Source organism: Ciona robusta, chromosome 6, assembly GCF_009617815.1.
Source record: "Ciona robusta chromosome 6, ASM961781v2".
Lineage (NCBI taxonomy): Eukaryota > Metazoa > Chordata > Ascidiacea > Phlebobranchia > Cionidae > Ciona > Ciona robusta.
This window is the reverse complement of record NC_143240.1, coordinates 3,389,342-3,410,327: the sequence shown is the minus strand read 5'-3', so window position 1 is coordinate 3,410,327 and position 20,986 is coordinate 3,389,342. Positions and strand designations below refer to the sequence as shown.

The 20,986-nt window shown below is 34.9% G+C and overlaps 3 protein-coding genes across 4 annotated transcripts; 1 reads left to right on the top strand and 2 right to left on the bottom strand.

Moving 5' to 3' along the window:
• The first annotated feature begins 27 nt into the window (after window positions 1-27).
• Window positions 28-7,524, top strand: LOC149735017 (uncharacterized). 2 transcript variants are annotated; one of them, XM_089879556.1, is made up of 9 exons: window positions 28-208; window positions 567-641; window positions 1,172-1,279; window positions 1,795-1,890; window positions 2,935-3,036; window positions 3,915-4,090; window positions 4,372-4,517; window positions 5,596-5,691; window positions 6,225-7,524. In XM_089879556.1, exons 1-9 carry the CDS (start codon window positions 37-39, stop codon window positions 6,760-6,762), a joined length of 1,509 nt encoding a protein of 502 aa, XP_089735682.1. In that variant the 5' UTR covers window positions 28-36; the 3' UTR covers window positions 6,763-7,524. The 2 variants fall into 2 exon arrangements, with proteins under 2 accessions (XP_089735682.1, XP_089735683.1); XM_089879557.1 differs by lacking the exon at window positions 5,596-5,691.
• A 249-nt stretch (window positions 7,525-7,773) lies between these two features.
• LOC149735016 (uncharacterized) lies at window positions 7,774-12,094 on the bottom strand. Its single transcript, XM_089879581.1, has 6 exons — window positions 12,015-12,094; window positions 11,104-11,222; window positions 10,423-10,542; window positions 9,029-9,223; window positions 8,728-8,881; window positions 7,774-8,204 (listed from the first exon to the last, which is right to left on the bottom strand). Exons 1-6 carry the CDS (start codon window positions 12,049-12,051, stop codon window positions 8,047-8,049), a joined length of 783 nt encoding a protein of 260 aa, XP_089735707.1. The 5' UTR covers window positions 12,052-12,094; the 3' UTR covers window positions 7,774-8,046.
• A 4,283-nt stretch (window positions 12,095-16,377) lies between these two features.
• LOC149735015 (uncharacterized) lies at window positions 16,378-18,601 on the bottom strand. Its single transcript, XM_089879594.1, has 5 exons — window positions 18,485-18,601; window positions 17,691-17,833; window positions 17,083-17,143; window positions 16,827-16,888; window positions 16,378-16,746 (listed from the first exon to the last, which is right to left on the bottom strand). Exons 1-5 carry the CDS (start codon window positions 18,570-18,572, stop codon window positions 16,675-16,677), a joined length of 426 nt encoding a protein of 141 aa, XP_089735720.1. The 5' UTR covers window positions 18,573-18,601; the 3' UTR covers window positions 16,378-16,674.
• Window positions 18,602-20,986: the final 2,385 nt, after the last annotated feature.

The window sequence follows — 20,986 nt, the reverse complement described above, 5'->3', positions numbered from 1 at the left end:
CATTTAAATACCCACCCCTAAAAAATATGGCCAAAAATGTCATTTAGAAGAAAGAACACGAAACCCATTCGAGTCCCTGAGCCTTTGCTACCTTACGAAGCAATGCAAGATGGTCTAACTTCACCTGGGATTTTACATCCTGGTTTAAATGATCCATGTTCACCACAAGATGTTCACGTGCCAGGTTTCCATACAACAACAGGTCCAGGTGAGTGGTGTTTTATCTGTACAGACTTAGTAAAATCTGATCACATTTTTTTTTTTATTTATTTTTTTATGGCAGTGACAGTTAAAAAAAGGCTGAACCAATTATACCAAAGCTTACGAAACCAGCAAGCTGTTTAACGGGCCAAAAACGTAAAATTCAGTTAACATAGTGATATTTGCCACTTTAATTCATGGCAATGACAGTTAAAAATACCACTTCTATAAATATATACCTAACTTAAGCATATAATTTCCTAAATTTGTGTCCAATGTGGCCAAAACGTAAAATCCAACTAACGTAGTGATCTTTCCCACTTCAATTCATGGTAACTAATGGTAACTGTCCTACTTCCTTCCAGTAATGAAACATGAAGCGTTCCACCATCCTAGTCTCAACATGCTAAGGGCAGCTGCTTTGTTTCCAAACTATAACGGTATTTATTTGTTTGTTTTCTTAATCTAGAGTAGACACTGCTGCCGATTTCATAACTGTATAAATTAATATTTACAAACTGCAACATTGATCGTTTGTTTGTTTTATTAATCTAGACACCACCGCCTATTCCCAACTATGTTAATAATCATTTTTATCTGGCCAATGTTTTTATATTTATTACACAATATAAACTACAAACTGTAACAGTGATTGTTGGTTTGTTTTATCAAGCCATGTCGTTTGGTCAGTGTGTTTTTACGTATTACACAATGTAAATCACATTATTTGTTTGTTTCATTAAACCTTGTCATTTTGTCCAGCTTTTTATTTGTTACGCATACTTGTTTCATTAATCTATAATCTGTGTCATTTTGTGCCTATTTCCCTTTGCATTACACCAAAAACTGTGCATCATGAAATAAATGGCTATAAAACCTTTACCAAGCATACATAGCTAAAAGACTGACTTAGTCTTTTTGTTTTTGATTCCATACCTTGATAAATACTGGCATTTGTTTTACACCACAGGGCAGCATTTTCCCCCCACATTATCGAGCCCATGTTTACCTGAAGCAGACAATATGTACATGAACCAATCGCACATGATGCATGCATCTAATGAACAGCATATGCAAGGTGAGAAAAAGTTTCATACTTGGTTACTCGTTAGAGGGCACGAGGTGTTGAAACAGAACACCTGTGTTATAACGACTGTCGATTTCTGGTCATGCAAGAATAAATAAGTTACATACTTGGTTACTCGTAAGCCGGCACGAGGTATTCGCCCAACGAAGAGATAGGCTATATATATTTCTTCTAAAATAGTGTCAACAGACATTAGGCGATTATTCAAAAAATGTAAACCTATAACATAAATACCAAAGCATGTTTAACCAATAAGATAAAATTGGTTTAACAGGATTGAGTTTATCTTTGTCTTCCTATGTTTATCTAAATTAATATCCCTAGATGTCAGCACTTATTCATAAAAAAATGTAGACTGGAAAACATAACCACCGATGCATTATAAGGTATAACCAAGGAGGTTACATAATATGTTTGTCAAGTTGTGGATTTAACTATCATTGCCTCCCCTATGTTTATAAACGTGTGTCACCAATACTATGAAATGTTATTCTATTTTATCATAGGTTGCGGAATGCCATGGCAGGTCTCTTTATCTCTTGGTAATAGTTCATTGGACCCCCCTACAATGGTGGCTCCTTCTAACCCTAAGTGGCAATCAGGTAATTTTAAATACACTGTGATATTAACGCTTACACTGTAATATTACTATATAATAAAGTGTAGTTTATTTTGAATTCTGTAAAAATTTTGTCATTTTATATCTGAGAGTCTGTGATCATTTTGTTTTTGTTGGTTTTAATAATTATAATTTCCTATTTTTATTTTGAACAAAGAACTTAACTTCCCAAAAAAATCTTGTGTACAGACTTTTTGTAAGGGAACTTATAATTGTACTACAATAAAAATTAGGGCGTGGGGAGAAATTATTAACTTGGCAGTCAAATAATTTGAAAAGATTATGTCAGTGCCAAATACTTGTTGTGCATATAAACTACATACCCTTATACCTAACAATAGGATAATCAAATTATGTCTATAATTTTTTTTATACCCCTTACCCTGTCACAGGTGTCATTTTTAATTTTTTTACAAAATCTGGGTGGACATTTTTAGAATCTAAATATATTTTTTGTGCAATACATAAAGAAATTCATTGATTAATTTTGTGAATGCAATATTCTTTGACTCTGCTTGTTTGTATAGTCTAGTATGGACACTTAATAACAGGGAAAAAATGTTTTTGTTTTAAAACAGTGGTACTAAACATGTTATGCCAGCCCTGTTTTAAAAATCAGGATGACACGTCAACCTAGGCACCCAAAACGTGACACTTATGTGGCATATGATTCTAAGTTGTTAATAAAAAGAAAAATATGACATAATTTACATACCATACTAAGTATAACATTATCATAACTTATATTATCAATTATCATAACTTATATTAACAATACCATAACTTATATTAACATTATCATAACTTATATTACCAATTATCATAACTTATATTACCAATTATCATAACTTATATTACCAATTATCATAACTTATATTAACAATACCATAACTTATATTAACATTATCATAACTTATATTAACAATACCATAACTTATATTAACCATTACCATAACTTATATTAACAATACCATAACTTATATTAACCATTACCATAACTTATATTAACAATAACTTAACACAACAGAGCCCACCTCATCAAGTCATATTTCCCAACAACATCATATCAACTTACCATCACCTCACACACAATTAAACCATGTTAAATGGGAGATGTCACCAACGCAAGGTAATTTGCAACTTATATGTTATATATATATCGTAGGATGGCACACCTTTAACGCATAATATCCAAATATTCTGATCTTGTTTTAAACAATTAACAGCGCTCCATAGAAGTCGTGAGGATACGGTTTTATAATTCTTGAAATGTTCTTTGTTTACTACCAAATGGGATGAAAAAATTGAATAAAGAGGTGTCCCATCTTCCCTTATCTTACTATATAGTATATATGCAAATTATACATTATATATATATGTTTGCTGAGTTTTAATCTTTTATTTTTATTTGAAAGTTACTAAATTACTAAAATTAGTATCATATGTTCGCTCAGTTTTAATTTTTTATTTGAAAACTACTAAATTACTATCGTAAGAAAATGCTTCAAAATAAAGTTGGCCCAAAATTTGTGATTTCCTGAAAACGCCCTGCTTGAAAATTATCTCTTTCACAGTCAATACTTCTGAACGAAAAATTTAGGTTTCACCCAATTTCTCTTCTCTAAAATTTGCATTTTACTTTATTTTTCTGGACTTGAAGAGTGTCGCTTTCACACTTATCGCTTTTGAAACTTGAAGAGTGTCGCTTTTCACACTTATCACACTTATCGCTTTTGAAAGGTTGAAAAATTCCAAATAGTGTTTGCTTAAGGTTTGACTAGACTTGCTGGATGGGAACTGTATTCATTTTTGCACGCTAGTTTGAGTCCGAATAAAAATTGTAAAAAAAAACATTAGCATATAGCAGTAAGCATAATGAAAGCTATGTTTTTTTATAAGTTATGTATTTAGGGTTTATGTCTATAGCATCATATGCCTTATCTATTCCAACAGCTTATGCCAATGTTCACATATGTTTTTTTTTATTTTATTGTTGTTGTGTTTTAGAATCTGTAAAGCCGACGGAGCAACCTGTTAAAACAACGTCTGACGCGACACCCGTTACCTCTGTACTGCCCACTAATGGGCACAGTCAGGATCCTCTTTCTCCCCCAAGTGGCGGAAAGACACCAGGGCCGAAAAAGTCGAGAAAAATCCGATTTAAATATCAAGACAAACAGAATGTAAGTGTTATTTCAGCGGATAATGTGGTTTTAAAACTTTAATATGTTTTCTGTCGTTACAGGTTTAGAGATTGACATTTCTTAGGCAAATGTCATGAATTTGCTCGGGAAATTTAAAAAAAACTGTTAATATTCGCCTGAAAAGTCTGTAGCATGCCATGGCCACGGTATCCTGCCACATACTAGCGGCAATTGGCACCTAATTTCACCTTTTGTGGCATTTCCATGCCGCAGATTTTTCAGGTGAATTTCCAGATTTTTTAAGATTTATATTCACTCAGGCCGACGTGAAATACAAATGTGAAACGTGCCAATACTGCACCAACCGAAGTGACCATTACAAGAGACATCTCATCACACATTCAGAGGACAAACCATTAAAATGCGGAACATGTGGATACAGTACAGGAAGATCAGATCACTATCGGTATGTGTGTGTTTTGTATTTTAATTTAGACAGATTGTTCTTGTTTTTAGGCAGCTGTTCTTTATAGGTTTGTTGTTGTTTGTGTAGTATATACATAGAGAGTGCTGTTTATTTTGTGTTCTTGTTAGGTAAAATGCAGACAGTGAGACAGACAGATATGTTTTGTTGTTTTTGTAGGAATATTTTGTAGCTTTTATGTTTATTTTATGTTCTTGTTTTGACAAATAATAATATTGTTGTTACTGTAGTATTTTGTAGCTCTTACTTAGTAGATTCTACATTCTAGATAGTTCGTTTTTTTGTTTGTTTTAATTTGTAGACAATTTCAGTGATTTGTGTTGTTAGTATGTTGTAGACTGTGGTGTTTTATTTTGTTTCTGTTTGTAGCTAGTTTATTGCTAGATCTAACCAGTGTTACGGTTTTACTTTGTAGCATGTTGTTATTTATAGATTTATTTGTAGATGCCTATTGCCTAATAGCGGTTATTAGTTTATGATTTATGTTGTTTATATAAGTAGTAAAAACAGAGATGTTCTTTATATAAAAAGGCTTGTACATTTTATTTGTTGATTTGTGTTTTTTGTTTGTTCTTAGTGGAACTGAATCTCCAGCAAAAGGTCTAAAACTAAACTGTATGCTTCATGAAATGATATAGACTGTTTATGATGAGTTTATACAAGCAGATAATGTTGTGTGATCTGCATTCTGTACTAATACCTATATGATATGTAGGGACAGTCGAGGGAATATTGTGAAAGTTTAGAAATGATGTTTAGCCTGTTCTTACATTTATGCATGTTGTTATTTTATTTTTATAATTTGTTTTTCTTGGTGTTTAATGTTGACTTTGATATGATACGGTTTGATATACAGTTGTAGCAGTACAAAGAAGAAAATTTGAAATTTTAAAAAGATTGTTAAAACAATTTAATAAGTTTAATCACACACACAAAAACTTTTACAACTAAACCGTTCTAAAAATCAATTTATGATGAAAAATCGCATGCGTTTTTTTGCTTTTTCAAAATATTTTGTGGTAATGTGTATGTATGTATATTAAGTTGCTGTTCTGTTTAGGCGGCATTTAATGAGACACGGCCTAAATAAGGAAGAAATTCACATTCAGTGTGAAATGAACGGGATTAAAACCGCACCTTCCCATTCTTTAACTAGGTGCGTATAGTAGCTTGCATGGCTTGGTTTTGCATGCGCATTTCAAGGACTTTTCAACAGTGGTGACAAAAAGGTGCCAATTTATTTGCTGCTAAAAAAGGTGTTTGGTTTATATGTTGCAGGGATGCAAGCCTACTCTTAGAATTTTGCAAGTTTGCAAAAACCACTGGAGTTTAAAATTGTTTTTTCATTAAAGTATGCTCGGAAAAATACTAAATTTCTTCAGAAATATACTAAATTTCTTCAGAAAATACTAATCTACTAACCGCTAACACAATTCATTGTCTGGACAAATTGCAAATAGCAAAATTAATTCATTTTTAAAATATCTTTAAACAATTACAAACCTAGTAACAGCTAACATTTTGTTGCAACTTGATAGATTTTATAAAATACACTTTCAACCTCTTTGAATACTAGAGCAATGTCCAATGGGAGACAAATACTAACATAACCTTACAGTTAACACATTTTATTGTCGCAACATCTGGAATTCTATAAATCTCCAATATCATTGAATACTACTTTACCAGGGAGCTTAAACCCCTTAAGAGGCCGCCTCGTGCTAAACTACCAATACAGTCTTCTAACCATCAACAAGCAGTGCAGAAACTCTCAGGCTCTAGCTCTATAAATCCAAATTGTTCCCGCCATGCTGTATCTCCCACACACACAAGTGCCTTGCCCCCAAAGCGGTTCCAATGCGAGATGTGCGGGTACGCAACAGATCGCAGCAGTCACTACAACAGGCATACCCGCACTCATTCCGAAGAGCGGCCGTTTTCCTGCGACAAATGTGGAAAACGCTTCAAAATTGACACTTATCTCAAAAAGCACCGCTGCTGTATGCGCCCTTTGCCTACCAATAACACTACAATGCCAAACTGCCAACCAAACGGTCCTACATTGCACCAAACCCATCAAAATGAAGAAACTTTAAAAAATCCAATGCTAAGTCCACGTTTAGACCCCCAGGGGCCAATGTGTATGGGGTGTGGGGCTTGGCTACAAAACAGAAACGACTTTTCAAACCATATTTGCCAGCCACATCCAGTGCTAGGGGCTCTGTAGTTTTTGACATTAAATCAGATACCTTTTATACATTGGTAAATTCAGTTATATACAAAGGGAAGGGGGTACAACTTTATTTTGAACCATTTCTTTTTTATGCGACACACAAACACCAAATGTACGGTGCAATGAAACATGGTTTTTCATGCTTTATTTTTCATAAAAATCTGCAATTGCTAAACTACTAGCTGCGATATTTTCTAGTTTCCTAACATACTGGTGCTAAAACACAGGTAGAAATTAAGTTCTGGTACGGCATTACTCACCATACTCAACTGCGGCAGTGTTGTCATTGTAAATTTCATGCTTTGTGCTGCTTAAGTGAAAAAAATGTGCATTTTTCATATTGTGCAACACTCATAAATTAAGTTTTATTTTTGCTAAAAAGTTTCATTTTTTATTGTTTTGATATAAACTAACGCAATTTTATTTGAGAGTCATATCAAACAGTTTTCTGTAGTTTACCAGCATTTTCTACTTTATTTCATCATTTATACAAATCTGACTCCAAACACATTAGTTGTTTAACATACACAACAAAATACTAACCAGTTAGTTACTTTTGCTGCCAAAATTTCTTCAAAAATTGTTGTTTTAGGTTTTAAAAAAACACTGTAGTTTATTTGATCTGTTTTTAAAAATGTTTTAAAAGTTGTTAAATCTCCAAGTTTCATAGGTTTATTGGTTAAACTGCCGTATTTCATCATGTTTTGCTTTTTTACCTGGCATCACTTCTTCACAATAAAATACCTTGTAATGTTATTTAGACATGAAACTGTTATAACAGGAGTTTTTCTCTGGTGGGGTCCATGCAGTAGCACCCTGATGACCCTGTATGTTAGGATAATGGGTCAATTCTGGCCTACATCTCATGTCCCATGGCGTGCCCCTGCAGGACCTTACCCACGCCGAATAGAATAGTTATAATGGGAAGACTATGATTTGTTTTAAATATATTACCTTATGCGCCCTGCCAAGTTTTTGTCGTCGTGAGGTGATTTAAAGTTTAAATTGGATTTGTTTTTGTTTATTGGAACCCTTTTGTTGGTTTTATGATCAGTAGTTGTTAAACATAACTCTTCTGTACCATAAGGTACTCAGTTACCATAAAACAATTCCAAATTTCATAATCTTCAGATATGTTTTTATAAACTGTGAAAAAAACACAGAAATAAGCAAGATACAAACATTTGGAATGTCCCTCCATTTTACTGGGATGCAAGTCTCCAGTTTAGTTTGCTTTTCGGGCTCTTTCTTTCTCGTTTTGTTCTTTTTTCCTTTTGTTCAGTCTTGCCATTTTTGTCCGTTTTCTCGCGGCCGACCTGAAGTTCTCCCGTAGTAGAAAAATGCTATCCCTCCGGCGACACCTCGTGATAGCGTTGCCCAAACTACCTTCGATCGCGCGGTGCCGCTAAAGAGGTGCAGTCCCGACGTTACAGATACTGTCATACAAAAATATGCGTAAAAAACATAGCGTAAAATGTACACTTATTATTACAAAATGTTACAACATATTAAACTCAGTGGTCCTTATTAGTTGTCTAAATAGCATAAAAAAAAACGGGAAAAATTCCAAAATATTCACCCACAAAGTTACATACGTGGTAACTTGTAAACGGGCATGAGGTGTATGAAACAGAACTCGTGTTATAACGACTGTCATTTTAACACTAATTACATGAATTCATTATATCTATATAACGAAATCTTCTACCATAACTAAATAAGTTACATTCATTCATATTAACTCACGTCCGGCGCCGTGGCATAGTGGTTAGCGCGCCTACCTGTAACCAATAGGTAATGGTTTCAAGGCTCGACGCTGCCACCATTGTGGGCGTATGTGTCCTTGGGCAAGACACGCTGGTAACCTGGCACAAGGTGTATGAACACCCGTGTGATAACGACTGTCGTTTTCCGGCCACGCGAGGATAAAGTAAGTTAGATTTAGATTTATTCACATACCTATCACCTCCACTGTTAGAAACAATGCTTGTAGGAAGAGTGTGAGCCGCACTGATCTGCGGTCGTGGATGTCTCTTAATGTTGTGACCAGAAACAGTAAAGCGAGTGTAAATACGGCTGCGCCATACATTCGGACGGGTAGGATCGAAAGCCGCTGAAAAGAAAGCAGTATACTTAGAAAAACTACAAAAAAAAATTAAAAAAAAAACTAAAAAATTTAAACAATTAATAAACCAAATGTAAGAAAAAGTTAAATAAATTAGCAAAAAAAAACAACAAAAAAAAACGTCCTCGAAAATACCGTTGAATCTTCCAGACGTTGTAGTTGTTTTTCTAATTTTTCCGCGTCGTGACGCAGCTCGTCTGATGACGTCATCAGATCCATATAACTTGTTCTAATATTGCTCGCTAGGTGGCTCACTGTGGCCGTTGACTCGTGTGGCGCTAAAGAGCACGCAAACACGCCATAGAAATTGTCCGGAAAAAATAAGTTCATCTAAAAATGCATAAAATATTTAATTCAATAAACATATACTTTTGGCGCCGTGGTGTAATGGCTAGTTAGCACCTGCCTCTTAAGCTGAAGATGTGGGTTCGAGGCTCGACACTGCTACCATTGTGTGCATGTGTTTTATTGTGCAAGACACAAAGACGCCTAACCCCAATTGCCCCAACCCGTAACTACTGTCGTTGTCCAGGCGAGGTTAAATAAGTTATTTCTATTCATTTACGTGATAACTCGTAAGCAGGCACGAAATGTATGAAATAGAACACCCGTGTTATAACGACTGCCGTTGCCCCGCCACGCTAAGGTAAACTATAGTTACATTCATTCATTCATTCATTTATTCATTTTCAGTTTAAAATACTATGTGCCGTTTTTTTTATTCTGATGGGTTTTTAAAAAGCGGCTTAATAAACGTGACGTAAAAAGCATCTTTGTGGCTTATGATGTGTTTGCTTTATCGTTATAGCAAACATTATTAAACTGCCCAATATACATACATACACATCTGTTCACTTTATAAATATCGGTGGTAAAATTCGGGGAGGTCGTTTAGGGCTGTTTGTTTTAAATGCGATAGAGGAATATAAAACCGTATTATTAAGACCCTAAAAAAGCGTTGTTAATTGTTTAAAACACGATTTGGAAATATGGGACATTATGTGCTGACATTATTAATTTTATACCACAATCCTATATGACTTATAATAAATTCCGCGAATCTGACCCTGATCTGATGTACATATATAGTTTCTATTTGAATAAGGGACTGGCGATGCCATTTAGGCGAAATATATTTCTCTATTAATAACTAGTGGTTGGACTTGATTTTGTTGGTTACGTTTTCACCAGATCACAATCCTATATGTTATTTTTTCAACCAGAACAAACAACATATATTCTAGTATAGTTTTAAGCATATGCCCCGTCCCAAAACATATAGAGTATAGTAGGGTGGGGAAGATGAGACACCTTTTCAGTCTATTATCCGTCCCATTTGGTAGTAAACAAAGAATATTCAAAGAATTGTAAAACGTCTTCCCATGACTCCCACGGGCTGTTGTTAATTGTTTAAAACACGATTATGATACTTGGATATTATGTGTGCTAAAAGTCTCATCTTTCCCCACCCTGCTATATGTGTTCTAGTATAGGCAGCAATGCTTCCAAAACATATTAATATAACCTACGCTCCCAACAAGTAGAAAAGCAAGACACATAATCCACTGAAACAACCGAAGTCCCACAGGGTAGTCCTCACTTTGTAGCGACCATGGTTCTAAATGGTTGCATCCGAGCAATTGGGATATCTATAGAAAAAGAGCATGATGTTTTATGGGGGAAGCGTATACTGTTTTGGGCTGTTTTTTTTTCCCACGGAATTTTGTGACGGTCTCACTAAATCCAAAAACAAAACTTTTTCTCACGAAAAATTCCTAAAATTTTTGTTGCAAATTTGGATATACACTGGCCTCAGTACATCAAACAACTTAAGTCTGTTTTGTTTATTCGTCACGCTTGGTTTATATATATACTGTCGGCTGTTGACACCAAAATGGATATTCTTGTTCAACAGGTTTGTTAAATTTCCCGAAAATTTACCTACTTATAAATCCTAACTACGTAAGCACACGCGGTTAGTATAAGATTTTGTTGTCAAATTGTGAAGCAATTTTACCATCATGTTTAAAGTTTACTGTCGTCGTAAAACTGTCAAGTTTATTATCCTATATAAAAGCCCGTGCGTCAAAGCAGGACAAATTTACAGCTTTAAGAGTAAATCGCTTCCTGTAATTTAGTAAAAAGTACGAAAAATTCGCATTATGCGGTTAGGTAATGTCTTCAATCTGACTTGAACTTATACACGTTACCTTAGATCGTGGAATCTTTCCGTCTGCACCTTCTCCTACTCCGAGCACCTTTCGGCTTTTCAGTCGACTTTGAATGCTATGCAATACATTCGCCATTATTATCCCTATCGTATAGAAATCTGTAAAGTAAGGATTAAAAGAAGTCAGAAATTGTTGCCTACTAAATTACATACGTGGTAACTCGTAAGTGGGCACGAGGTGTATGAAACCAAACACCTGTGTTATAGTGACTGCTGTCATTGCCTTACCATGCAAGGATAAATAAGTTACAAACATGGTAACTCCTAAGCGGGCACGAGGTGTATGAAACAGAAAACGAGGTGTATGAAAAAAATGACATAACGACTGTAGTTCTAAGGTAAAACAAGCTAAATTCTTCATTTTAAAATCCTTTAAAGTTTAAAATATACAACCAACATTCGTATTCTTGGTGTCTTATAACACAAAGAGATCCCTCGACACTTTCCACAAAATCTATAGGCGCTCCAGTTCTCTGTACACTGGAAATTTGAAACTTTTCTTTTACATAAAATGTTTTGCTTCTGCTATACTCTTTAATAGCCTTTTAACTTCGCCTGTTATGGAAGCTTTGTCTTAACTTTATTTATCACCGCGAACAAAGGCTGTATCACCCTATACGGCTGTGACTTACTGCCCACATCATAATACTTAAACATGCAATATTCATACTTTTTAAAAAAGCTTATAGGCAACTGCAGGAGTTTGAAAATAGCGAACCAGCTTTCCATGCCACCGGAAAACGCTACATTGTTAAACTCTGTAACGTGCGCACACACACTGCATGCATTCAAGCAATGCAAGCTTAACCTATAACTTCCAACTGCCGTGCGTGTTGATACGCGGCCAATTCAAGTTAAATATAGCGGCCAAAAACCGACAAACAGACTTACCCTTCTGTATAAATGCCTCTCTCCTATACAAATACATATAAATATACAAAACCCATTTATCATTTATACAAATGCCAATATACAAATGTATATAGTACTCTGGGGGAAGATGGGACACTTTTGACACATCTATTTTAAACAATTAACAACGGTCTATGGTGGTCGTGAGGATACGGTTTTATATTTCTTTGAATGTTCTTTGTTTACTATCAAATGAGACGAGAAAATATAATGAAAAGGTGTCCCATCTTTCCCCACCCTACTATATAACTTGTATAGATATTTAATCAAAGTCTGTTTAAACAATACGGATTTTCTGTCCAGTTTCCATACAAACATGACAGTTTATAAATATGATACGAAAAAGTTTCAGATAAAAATTACATCATACGTATTGGATTTCATATTTGTATTAAAACTGACTACATTCTTAGCTGTTTATCTAAACCTGAAAACCTTTAACGACTAATCCCCACGCGACGCTTGAAACGTAATAGAACGACCGCGTACTTCTGTTCTCTACTTATCTTAACTTCTGTTCTAACTCAATTACCAGACATAAAACCGAACCCAGGGCTTGATCTTTCCAGGCCAGATTTCCTGGCCGTAACTGCCTGTGCAGTGTGTACACAAACACAACAATATCCTCTGAACAAATTCTTACCAAAATTGGCTCCTAATCAGTTTCAATTCTCTTCCCTGACGAAAACACGTGTTTTTATCGGAAGCTCGTTAGTATTGCTTAACGGTAGAGTTTCAAGTCAAGAACCATCGATTATTTCGATCCCGTATTAGTACAGTTAAAGCTGGAACTAAACCTTTTAAATAGCAATATATCAAGTAAATTCAAACTCCGTGCATGCCGCGTTAACTTCACAACGGTTCAACCCTAGACCACATAAACACCGTATACCATACACTCGTACCAGTGAAAATAGGTAATTGAGTCTTATCTCACCAGCTAGCAAAATTCCAAGTAAGCCGTAACTCATTTTCTACATAACAAATGCACTGTGTCTATTGTATCCGGCCCAGCTTCTTTCATTGCTATTATAATCAATAGATAAGTTCTGTATTCGTTCAGATTTTTCCCTTTAGCTGATTATTTCCCAGTCAAAATCAATACGAAATGCCATAACCATTCTCTGAGCTTTAAACAACTAACATTGAAAGTTGCAAATGGTTCTATTTAACCATAAAAATCACCGCGTTTTTCCTTAATAATACATCTATAACACCGTAGCTTTTTGTAATCCAAAAACCCCCGCTAAAAGTGCTACCTTTTGACAAAACAGATACATTTTCCCCATGTTGCTATATTAGACTACAACGCATAAAAAAAGGTTTTTATATTGTAACTAACTTTCGCTACTAACGGAAACGAATGTTTGCATAAAATAAACCACTGACATGTGCATATAATACGACGCGTTTACTTCTACTACTACGCAATCTTTGCTGGCATTAGTAGCGCTTTTCGACCGTGAACTGCTATCACCACATTTCCTATACAGCTTCAGCGGGCGTCGTAAGTAAAAATCAACAACTCACTGTTTTAATCTTAAATATTCGCATTCACAACTCGTTTAATGCATTTAATTAAATGCGTCCACAGCGAACGTTGTATAAACAAGGGGCAATTCCCAACTTCAATTTCACGCTATTACAGATTATATACGTATTTAAAATTCGTTTAATGCACCTTTAGTTAGCCTTCAGGGAGGTTGTGGCTGTATATAACCTAGCATTTTTACCTCCCACAATCAAATAATATATTCGCATTCAAAACTCGTTGAATGCGTTTACAGCGTATATGTTGTGTATAACCAACAACATCTCGCAAATTTAAACTTCACACTTCCTGTCAAATTGTTAAAACACGTTAAGCGTGCAATGTACGCAGTAGAGCCACCAATTCATAAATATCAAACAGATACAGAAAACATTCGTTTCCAAAATTCGTTTACCAACGCAAGAACCCGTCACGCCACGCTGCAATGATTCGTTTCGCGTGTGCTTAATCATCTTCCGGCCACTACAAGATATCACAACAGCCTTTTTTCTTAAATATAGTAGGGTATGGTAGGGTCTTCGCTATCGCTTTCCAACAGTTGAATAAAAAAAATGTTATAGTAGGGTAGGGAAGATAGACACCTTTCCATTCTATCTTATCGTCCCATTTGGTAGTAAACAAAGAATATCAAAATAATTATAAAACCGTATCCTCACGACTCCCATAGACGTTTGTTAATTGTTTAAAACACGATCAGAATATTTGGATATTATGAGTTCAACTCCCCCCACCACCCTATATACTAGACACCAAACCGTCTTATATATTGTAACGTATAAAAACACCACCAAACAACTTCGTACCAGTATTAACAACTTCAAAACAACACATTATCCCATCTTTACACATTCCTTAAGACTTAACAAACGTATCAAATAGTCCTCTGAAAGACACAGACATTTCTTATACATATTGCAACCTCTAACAAACTGTCTATTAAACAACTCGTACCAGTTTACAGTCAGAGCCAAAACAATAACATCTCCAAAATTTCGGTTAAATTTCTTCAACAGTTTCCCAAACAGGACATACCATGTTACGTTCCCAACAGTGTTGCCAACTCATTTCCCTTCCAGTGCTGCCATTCCAAAATTCACTAACTGCCCACGCATTGGCATGGACTTAAATTTGTACTTTGTAGTTCTATTGAGGCAGTCCCGTATAACGGTTACACCGATTTGCGCGCGTATTGCTTTGTTTGTTATCTGACGTCAGCCAAATACAGATTAATTTGCCGACGACTTGCCTCGGTAAATAAATACGCAATTCCGTGTATGGTGCATAACATGTAGGCTTCATATGTGCTAAAGGTGTCTCATCTTCCCCGACCCTACTATATACCCTTATATACACAGTTCTAACATGCTCTTACACTTAGAAATTCTGTACAACACTTTCAGAAGCACTCTTAGGATAAAGTGCCGCACTTATCTATAAGACGTCTGAGAGTCGACTTTTGCATCGCTGTTATATTATGCTATACCGCTTTTACGCTTCTATCCTAGAATTAGATAAATCCCGTCTAATTGCCTACGATTTATACCACTATACCTTTTAATAGGCGCCACTTAATTACTTTTACACGGTGGTTATTTGTCCTATCAAGACTATTTAAACTCGCGATGGCTTATTATATACGTTAATCCCCTTAATTATACAGCAATTTACGATTTGACTATAGCCTTATAACCAAAGTCTAGCAGTAAACTAGGGAACGATAATAGAACAATAATAACTGGACTTTAACACCTCGCTTCTAACAGAGACACTCATTCAGTTAAAAATTCATTCATACTTTTATTCATTCATTCATTCATTCATTCATTCATTCATTCATTTATTTATCTATTCATTTTTTTAATCCAGAAGACCTGAATGCATATATATACGCCAACTCTTAGCTATAATGCCGTTGTACTATGATTAATATAAAATATTAATGTTATATATCGAGTTGAGTTCTATGTCTTATACGCAGTGAGTGCAGATTAAATGAAAGCTGTTATGCGGTCTTTGTTATTGCATTTTAAATAATTTAGACGTTTCTTTTTATTTGTTTCTTTTGTAAACAGTCATGTAGTCCTAATAATGTAGCTTCAAAAGATGTTATATAGTAGGGTTGGGGAAGATGGGACACATTTTCATTTGATTTTCTTTAGTAGTAAACAAAGAACATTTAAAGAATTATAAAGCAGTATCCTCACGACTCCCATGGATTGTTGTTAATTGATTAAAATATGACCATGATATTCGGACATTATGTGCTAAAAGTGTCCAACTTCCCCCATCCCACTATATTTCTTGGTTTCGTTTTCGTAATATCAAAACAGTTCAGTTCTGGTAAAATCGCCCGTGTTTTTCTCCCCTTTATCGCTCAATTTGATAGTAAACACGCTAAAGGCATCCATCTTACCTTCCAGTCCTTATATTACAGCGAAAAGTATGTAACTTATGCTCGTAATGACTTGTGTTTACTCAATACCTGCCCTGCTATAAGCCTGTACTGTGTAACATTTCATAGAATAACTAAAATTCTTGCTATTCTATACACGCAAACAACCTCTGCTGACTGTAGGCGTATAAATTCATTCAAACGTATACACACTACCCCACAGCAAAGTAGGTAGAGTTATAAATAGACTTGTATACACTTCCCGCGTAATGATAACTCTTAATTTGATTGACCACGGCCTACTAGAGACACGGGCTTATAATTCATATTTATCTTTAACATTATTATAACAACCGTCGCTCCCCTACCTCGCAAGTATAAGTAAGTTACATCAATAATTCAGTAATACCTTTCTTTGCTATTAACTAAAACACAAGTAGGACAATATAGTAAAAATGTGTGCATTAAATATAAAATACTTCACTTTAAGCAATACGAAAGTTGACGAGTATGGACACAACAGTAATAACACTTGATACACTTCCATATAGCGAACATATTCGGAAGCGTACTCCCTGAGGATCGAACACCAGTATATTTTGTTGACCAATCTGAACTTCCTACTTCCTGTCACGTCATCTAGTGACCATTATGACGTCACAGTGCTCTTTGTTCGCCGTTTCACATATGCCCCACTACGAAATTTCGCTTGATTTTCTATCTGTTTCTGCAGTAACCGTTACTGCAATTCGCTTTGAAAATTCGATCTAAAAGTAAAGCGTGACGTCATTATCCATGACGGCATAACATATGACGTGTAATAGTATCATTTAAATGGAAACGTTACCTCGCTAGAGACGTCTATCGAACGTACTTGCGAAATTTCTTTTCGCAGAATTCTGTTCTCCTCTGTTGGGTAAAAACTAGGTTTAATTTTTTAAAGAATAATATAACCGTTTCCTTGCGAATCTAACATGGCGTTGTTAATTGGTAAAAACACAATTAGAAAATATGAAATATTTTGTTTTAACAGTTTCCATCTTACCCCACAGTACACATTCTAACGTATTACTTAACAAAAGTGAAATTAATGTTTGCTTTACCTCTTAGCTTGTTTAGTTCGTCTGTGACGTCTGGTTTGTCCGTGTTTTTATTGTTTTCCATCTGGAAAAATAAGTACGGTTGTAAATCACAACACACATACATTTATGACCGAACACGTCACACATATACATTATGACCGAACCAAGACGTCATTGCAACAATTAGGGGGTCAGTTTCCACTCAAAAAACATTGTTAAAGCTGTTGTTTTAGCAATGACGTTGGTGGTGTTTTAGCAATGACGTTGGTGCCATTTTAATATAGAATTTCCCAGTTCGTGCTCTTAAAACTTGTTATTTTACGTAATTACATTTCAAGGATCGTGCTTTTAGAAAGTATAATCAAGTTAAAGTAAAATATTAATTTTGCTCACCAGTTAAAAGTAAAATATTAATTTTTGGATCGTGCTTTTAGAAAATACAATCCAGTTAACAGTAAAATAGTTAACAGTAATAACTTGTTTTTTTACGTGTGATAATTTCATTTGAAGGATTGTGCTTTTAGAATTTAGAAAGTACAATCCAGTTAAAAGTAAAATATTAATTTTGCTCACTTAACCATTTCACATTATGCGTCGTACCAGAAGAAAAAAGTTTTAAAGTAGTTCACCTGCCGCTTTTGGGCCAGCACCGTTCTGTACTCGTCTTTTAAATCCTCTAATTGTCTTTCACATTCGTTCTTTACGTGCCCTATGCGGATCTGGGTTTGTCTTATTTCTTCCGCGTGGTGTCGCTCTTGAGTTGTCAGCATCCCTTTTAAACAGCGTAAATTTTATTAACCCCTTAGAATACAACAACGAAGAACAAATTAATTAAAATAGCGAAGAAAAAGTAATTAGCAGCAAAATTCTTTAAAATAGGCTAGTGGTAAAAACTACTCGAGTAAAATTGTTAAATAAAAGCGTGGCTGCTAAACTCATAAAACATAATAAATTAACACCTGTCGAGTTTTTGAGTTGTAATAATTAAAACAAATTAAGATGTAATTAGAAGAAAATGTGCGCGGTCAAGATTTTTATTGGGCTAGCAATATACGTAAGTGGTTGTACTGGTTCGCTAAGTTCACTTGGCTCATATTCAACTATTGAGTCAAGTATTTAACCAGCTTGACGGGTTGTGAGTCGAATATGATTTAAAAAATAAATTCAATACAGGGCCTATTAGAATATACACTACTGTGGGTAAGATGGGTACTCTTAGCGCATAATATCTCATATTTCCTAAGCGTGTTTTTAACAATTAACAAAGCTCTTTTAGATTTGTGAGGACAGGGTTTTATAATTCTTTGAATATTATTTGTTTACTACCAAATGGGACAATAAAATAGAATGAAACACGACCCATCTTACCCCAACGTACTACATGTATAAAACGTATTACAAACCATGGACGTAATTTACTTACAGTTAATCACTGTCCCAAATAAAAACATAACTGTCACAAATATAATAATGTGTTTTTGCGCTAAAAGTGCACGTTCTGTTAGGCACATTTCAAAGGGCTAGGCAACTGAATCTGTAACGTAAATGGGGCATTACTAATACAGTATGTATATATACTATGTATGCACTCATTTATATACTTATACATTGACTTTGCTTATATAACTCTCTATATACTTCTACAAGACATACCTATATAGTAGGACGGGGTAAAGTAGGACACCTTTAGCACATAATATTTAAATATCCTGATCGTGTTTTAAACTGTTAACACCGGTCTTTAGGAGTTTTATAATTCTTAAAATGTTCTTTCTTTACTATTAAATAAGACAGAAAAATAGAATGAAAATGTGTCCCATCTTCCTCACCCTACTATACATAAACTATGTTAGACATCATATACGTAAATGCACACCGCCCTATATACACCTATATACTTAAACATACTGCGTTTAATACACATATGTACGAATGCACCCATACTACACACTGCGTTGTACATGGATACATTGAACCTACCATTAAATCATTAACATTAATCAAACAGAAAGGAAATAAAACTTGCTAAATAACTTCCGGGCATTCAAGCTTCTGAACCTTAGGTCGTTGAAGCTAAACAGGGGGATATAGTACAACTTAACACGTGCAATAACTCGTTTTAGCTTGCCAATTTATTATAGTAGGGTGGGGGAAGATGGGGCAACTTTTCCTTCTAGTTTCTCGTCCCTTATGGTAGTAAACAAAAAACACTCAAGGAATTATAAAATACCATCCGCACGACTCGTATAGATCATTGTTAATTGTTTAAAACACGATCAGGTTATTTACATTATGTGCTAAAAGTGTCCTGTCTTCTCCCACCCTACTATATTACTAATTTAATTAGATTAGATTAATTAATATTTTAAACTTGCGCCAGTAAAATTTTAAACAAAATTTGGTCCCAGCCAAAATTCTGCCTAACCCTTAACCCAAAATAACGTTAGAGTCGAATATTGCTCATTATTGAATTGACCTAAATCGTATCCTAAACCGGCGCCTTTTAAAATTTGAACAAAATTTGGCCCGCAAAAACGTTCGTTTCCCTAACCCTTAGCGACAAAGCGCGCTATGCTTTATCATGCTACTGTTTGCCGTGTGGGCGTTACTCTCTTTAGTTACTAAAACCCTTGGCTACCATTAAATCTTTGTTCTAAAAGTTGTTTCAAATCAATTTTCGCCCCGCCAAGCTAAATAACGTTAAAAATCAATATCGTTATGGTATCACGTTAGGGAATTTACCCGTAGCTAAATTAATTGTGGCGTTGCAGGACTAATTTCTGCCCTAAACTTTCAGTAACTAGCTATATAGTGTAAAACTACCGAAGCCTAAATGATTTTTGCCATGCACATAACACAAGGTATAATGAGTCATAGCATTTCATTCGCAATCGTGTTGTAAACAAACAAACTATGGCATGTCCTGAACCACTTTATAAGAATTTTATTTTCTAAGAATTAATAACTGCAAGCGACTGGCATTCACGTCCTATTTAGATAATATAGATACTTCTCCGCCTACGCCTTAACATAACATGTGATAACACGTGTTGTTTCCTATTCTGTAATCCAAACACAGAAAAAGGCTGAAGTAGTTGCTCGGCAACCGACTGCAGTTGCGCTAACTGCATCAGTTTTAATTATACGTCTTGTTTCCGATATTCCTGCACGCGAAATGCGTTTACTTTCTGTTTAAAAAGCAGAGACAGCGGTACATTACATATCGCTTGCCTGCGGCTCTATTTGCTTGACTGCTTCGTGCGTTTTGAGTGTGTGTGCGCGTTACTTACTGTACACACACCAAGGACACCAAGGATTCACTCGTTATTCGTGCGTGGCTAACGTGTGTACAGGTAGACTATTTCCCAGCAGACCAACAGTGCGTTTATAGGTCCAGTTGTCAAATTATTTATTTTTAAAAGAGATTTTAAAAGCAGTTGACGTAAATGCTTAATTCTATCACGTTGTTTTCAAAGATTGATTTCAAAAGTTACAAAGTGCATTCAAAACAGTGCTGAATTCTATGTAAACAAAATTATATTTACAAGTTTTATGCCAGGCATAATGGTATATATATTAGACATGTATTATTTATATACCAATCTATGCATCAGATATTGTGTATGTATATACCCGTAGTTTAACATACAGTACTACACTGCTTAAGTTCATACTGGTTCGAAGAAATATATTGATTATAATTCGTCGTAAAATCGTATTAGCTCCTTAATTAGCGATAAGCATGAAATACCCGTGAAGAGTTTATACATTAAACATGAGATCGTAAATTAGCAGTTGGTTATTCTTTTGCATATAGTAGGATGGGGGGAGATGGGACACTTTTCATTTTATTTTCTCGTCCCATTTGCCAGTCAACAAAGGTTTAAAAAACCGTATCCTCACAACGCTCATGGACTGTTGTTAA

Coding starts and splice junctions, on each gene's coding strand:
- LOC149735015 (XM_089879594.1), bottom strand. CDS start 18,572: ATGTGCCTAACAGAACGTGCACTTTTAGCGCAAAAACACATTATTATA. Junction 17,144..17,690: donor TGCTGGCCCAAAAGCGGCAG/GTGAACTACTTT, acceptor TTATTTTTCCAG/ATGGAAAACAATAAAAACAC. Junction 16,747..16,826: donor CGATAGACGTCTCTAGCGAG/GTAACGTTTCCA, acceptor CTTTACTTTTAG/ATCGAATTTTCAAAGCGAAT.
- LOC149735017 (XM_089879556.1), top strand. CDS start 37: ATGTCATTTAGAAGAAAGAACACGAAACCCATTCGAGTCCCTGAGCCT. Junction 642..1,171: donor TTTGTTTCCAAACTATAACG/GTATTTATTTGT, acceptor TTTACACCACAG/GGCAGCATTTTCCCCCCACA. Junction 4,091..4,371: donor AATATCAAGACAAACAGAAT/GTAAGTGTTATT, acceptor ATATTCACTCAG/GCCGACGTGAAATACAAATG.
- LOC149735016 (XM_089879581.1), bottom strand. CDS start 12,051: ATGTATTTGTATAGGAGAGAGGCATTTATACAGAAGG. Junction 10,543..11,103: donor GAAAGATTCCACGATCTAAG/GTAACGTGTATA, acceptor CTTTTTCTATAG/ATATCCCAATTGCTCGGATG. Junction 9,224..10,422: donor CTTTTCTACTTGTTGGGAGC/GTAGGTTATATT, acceptor ATGCATTTTTAG/ATGAACTTATTTTTTCCGGA.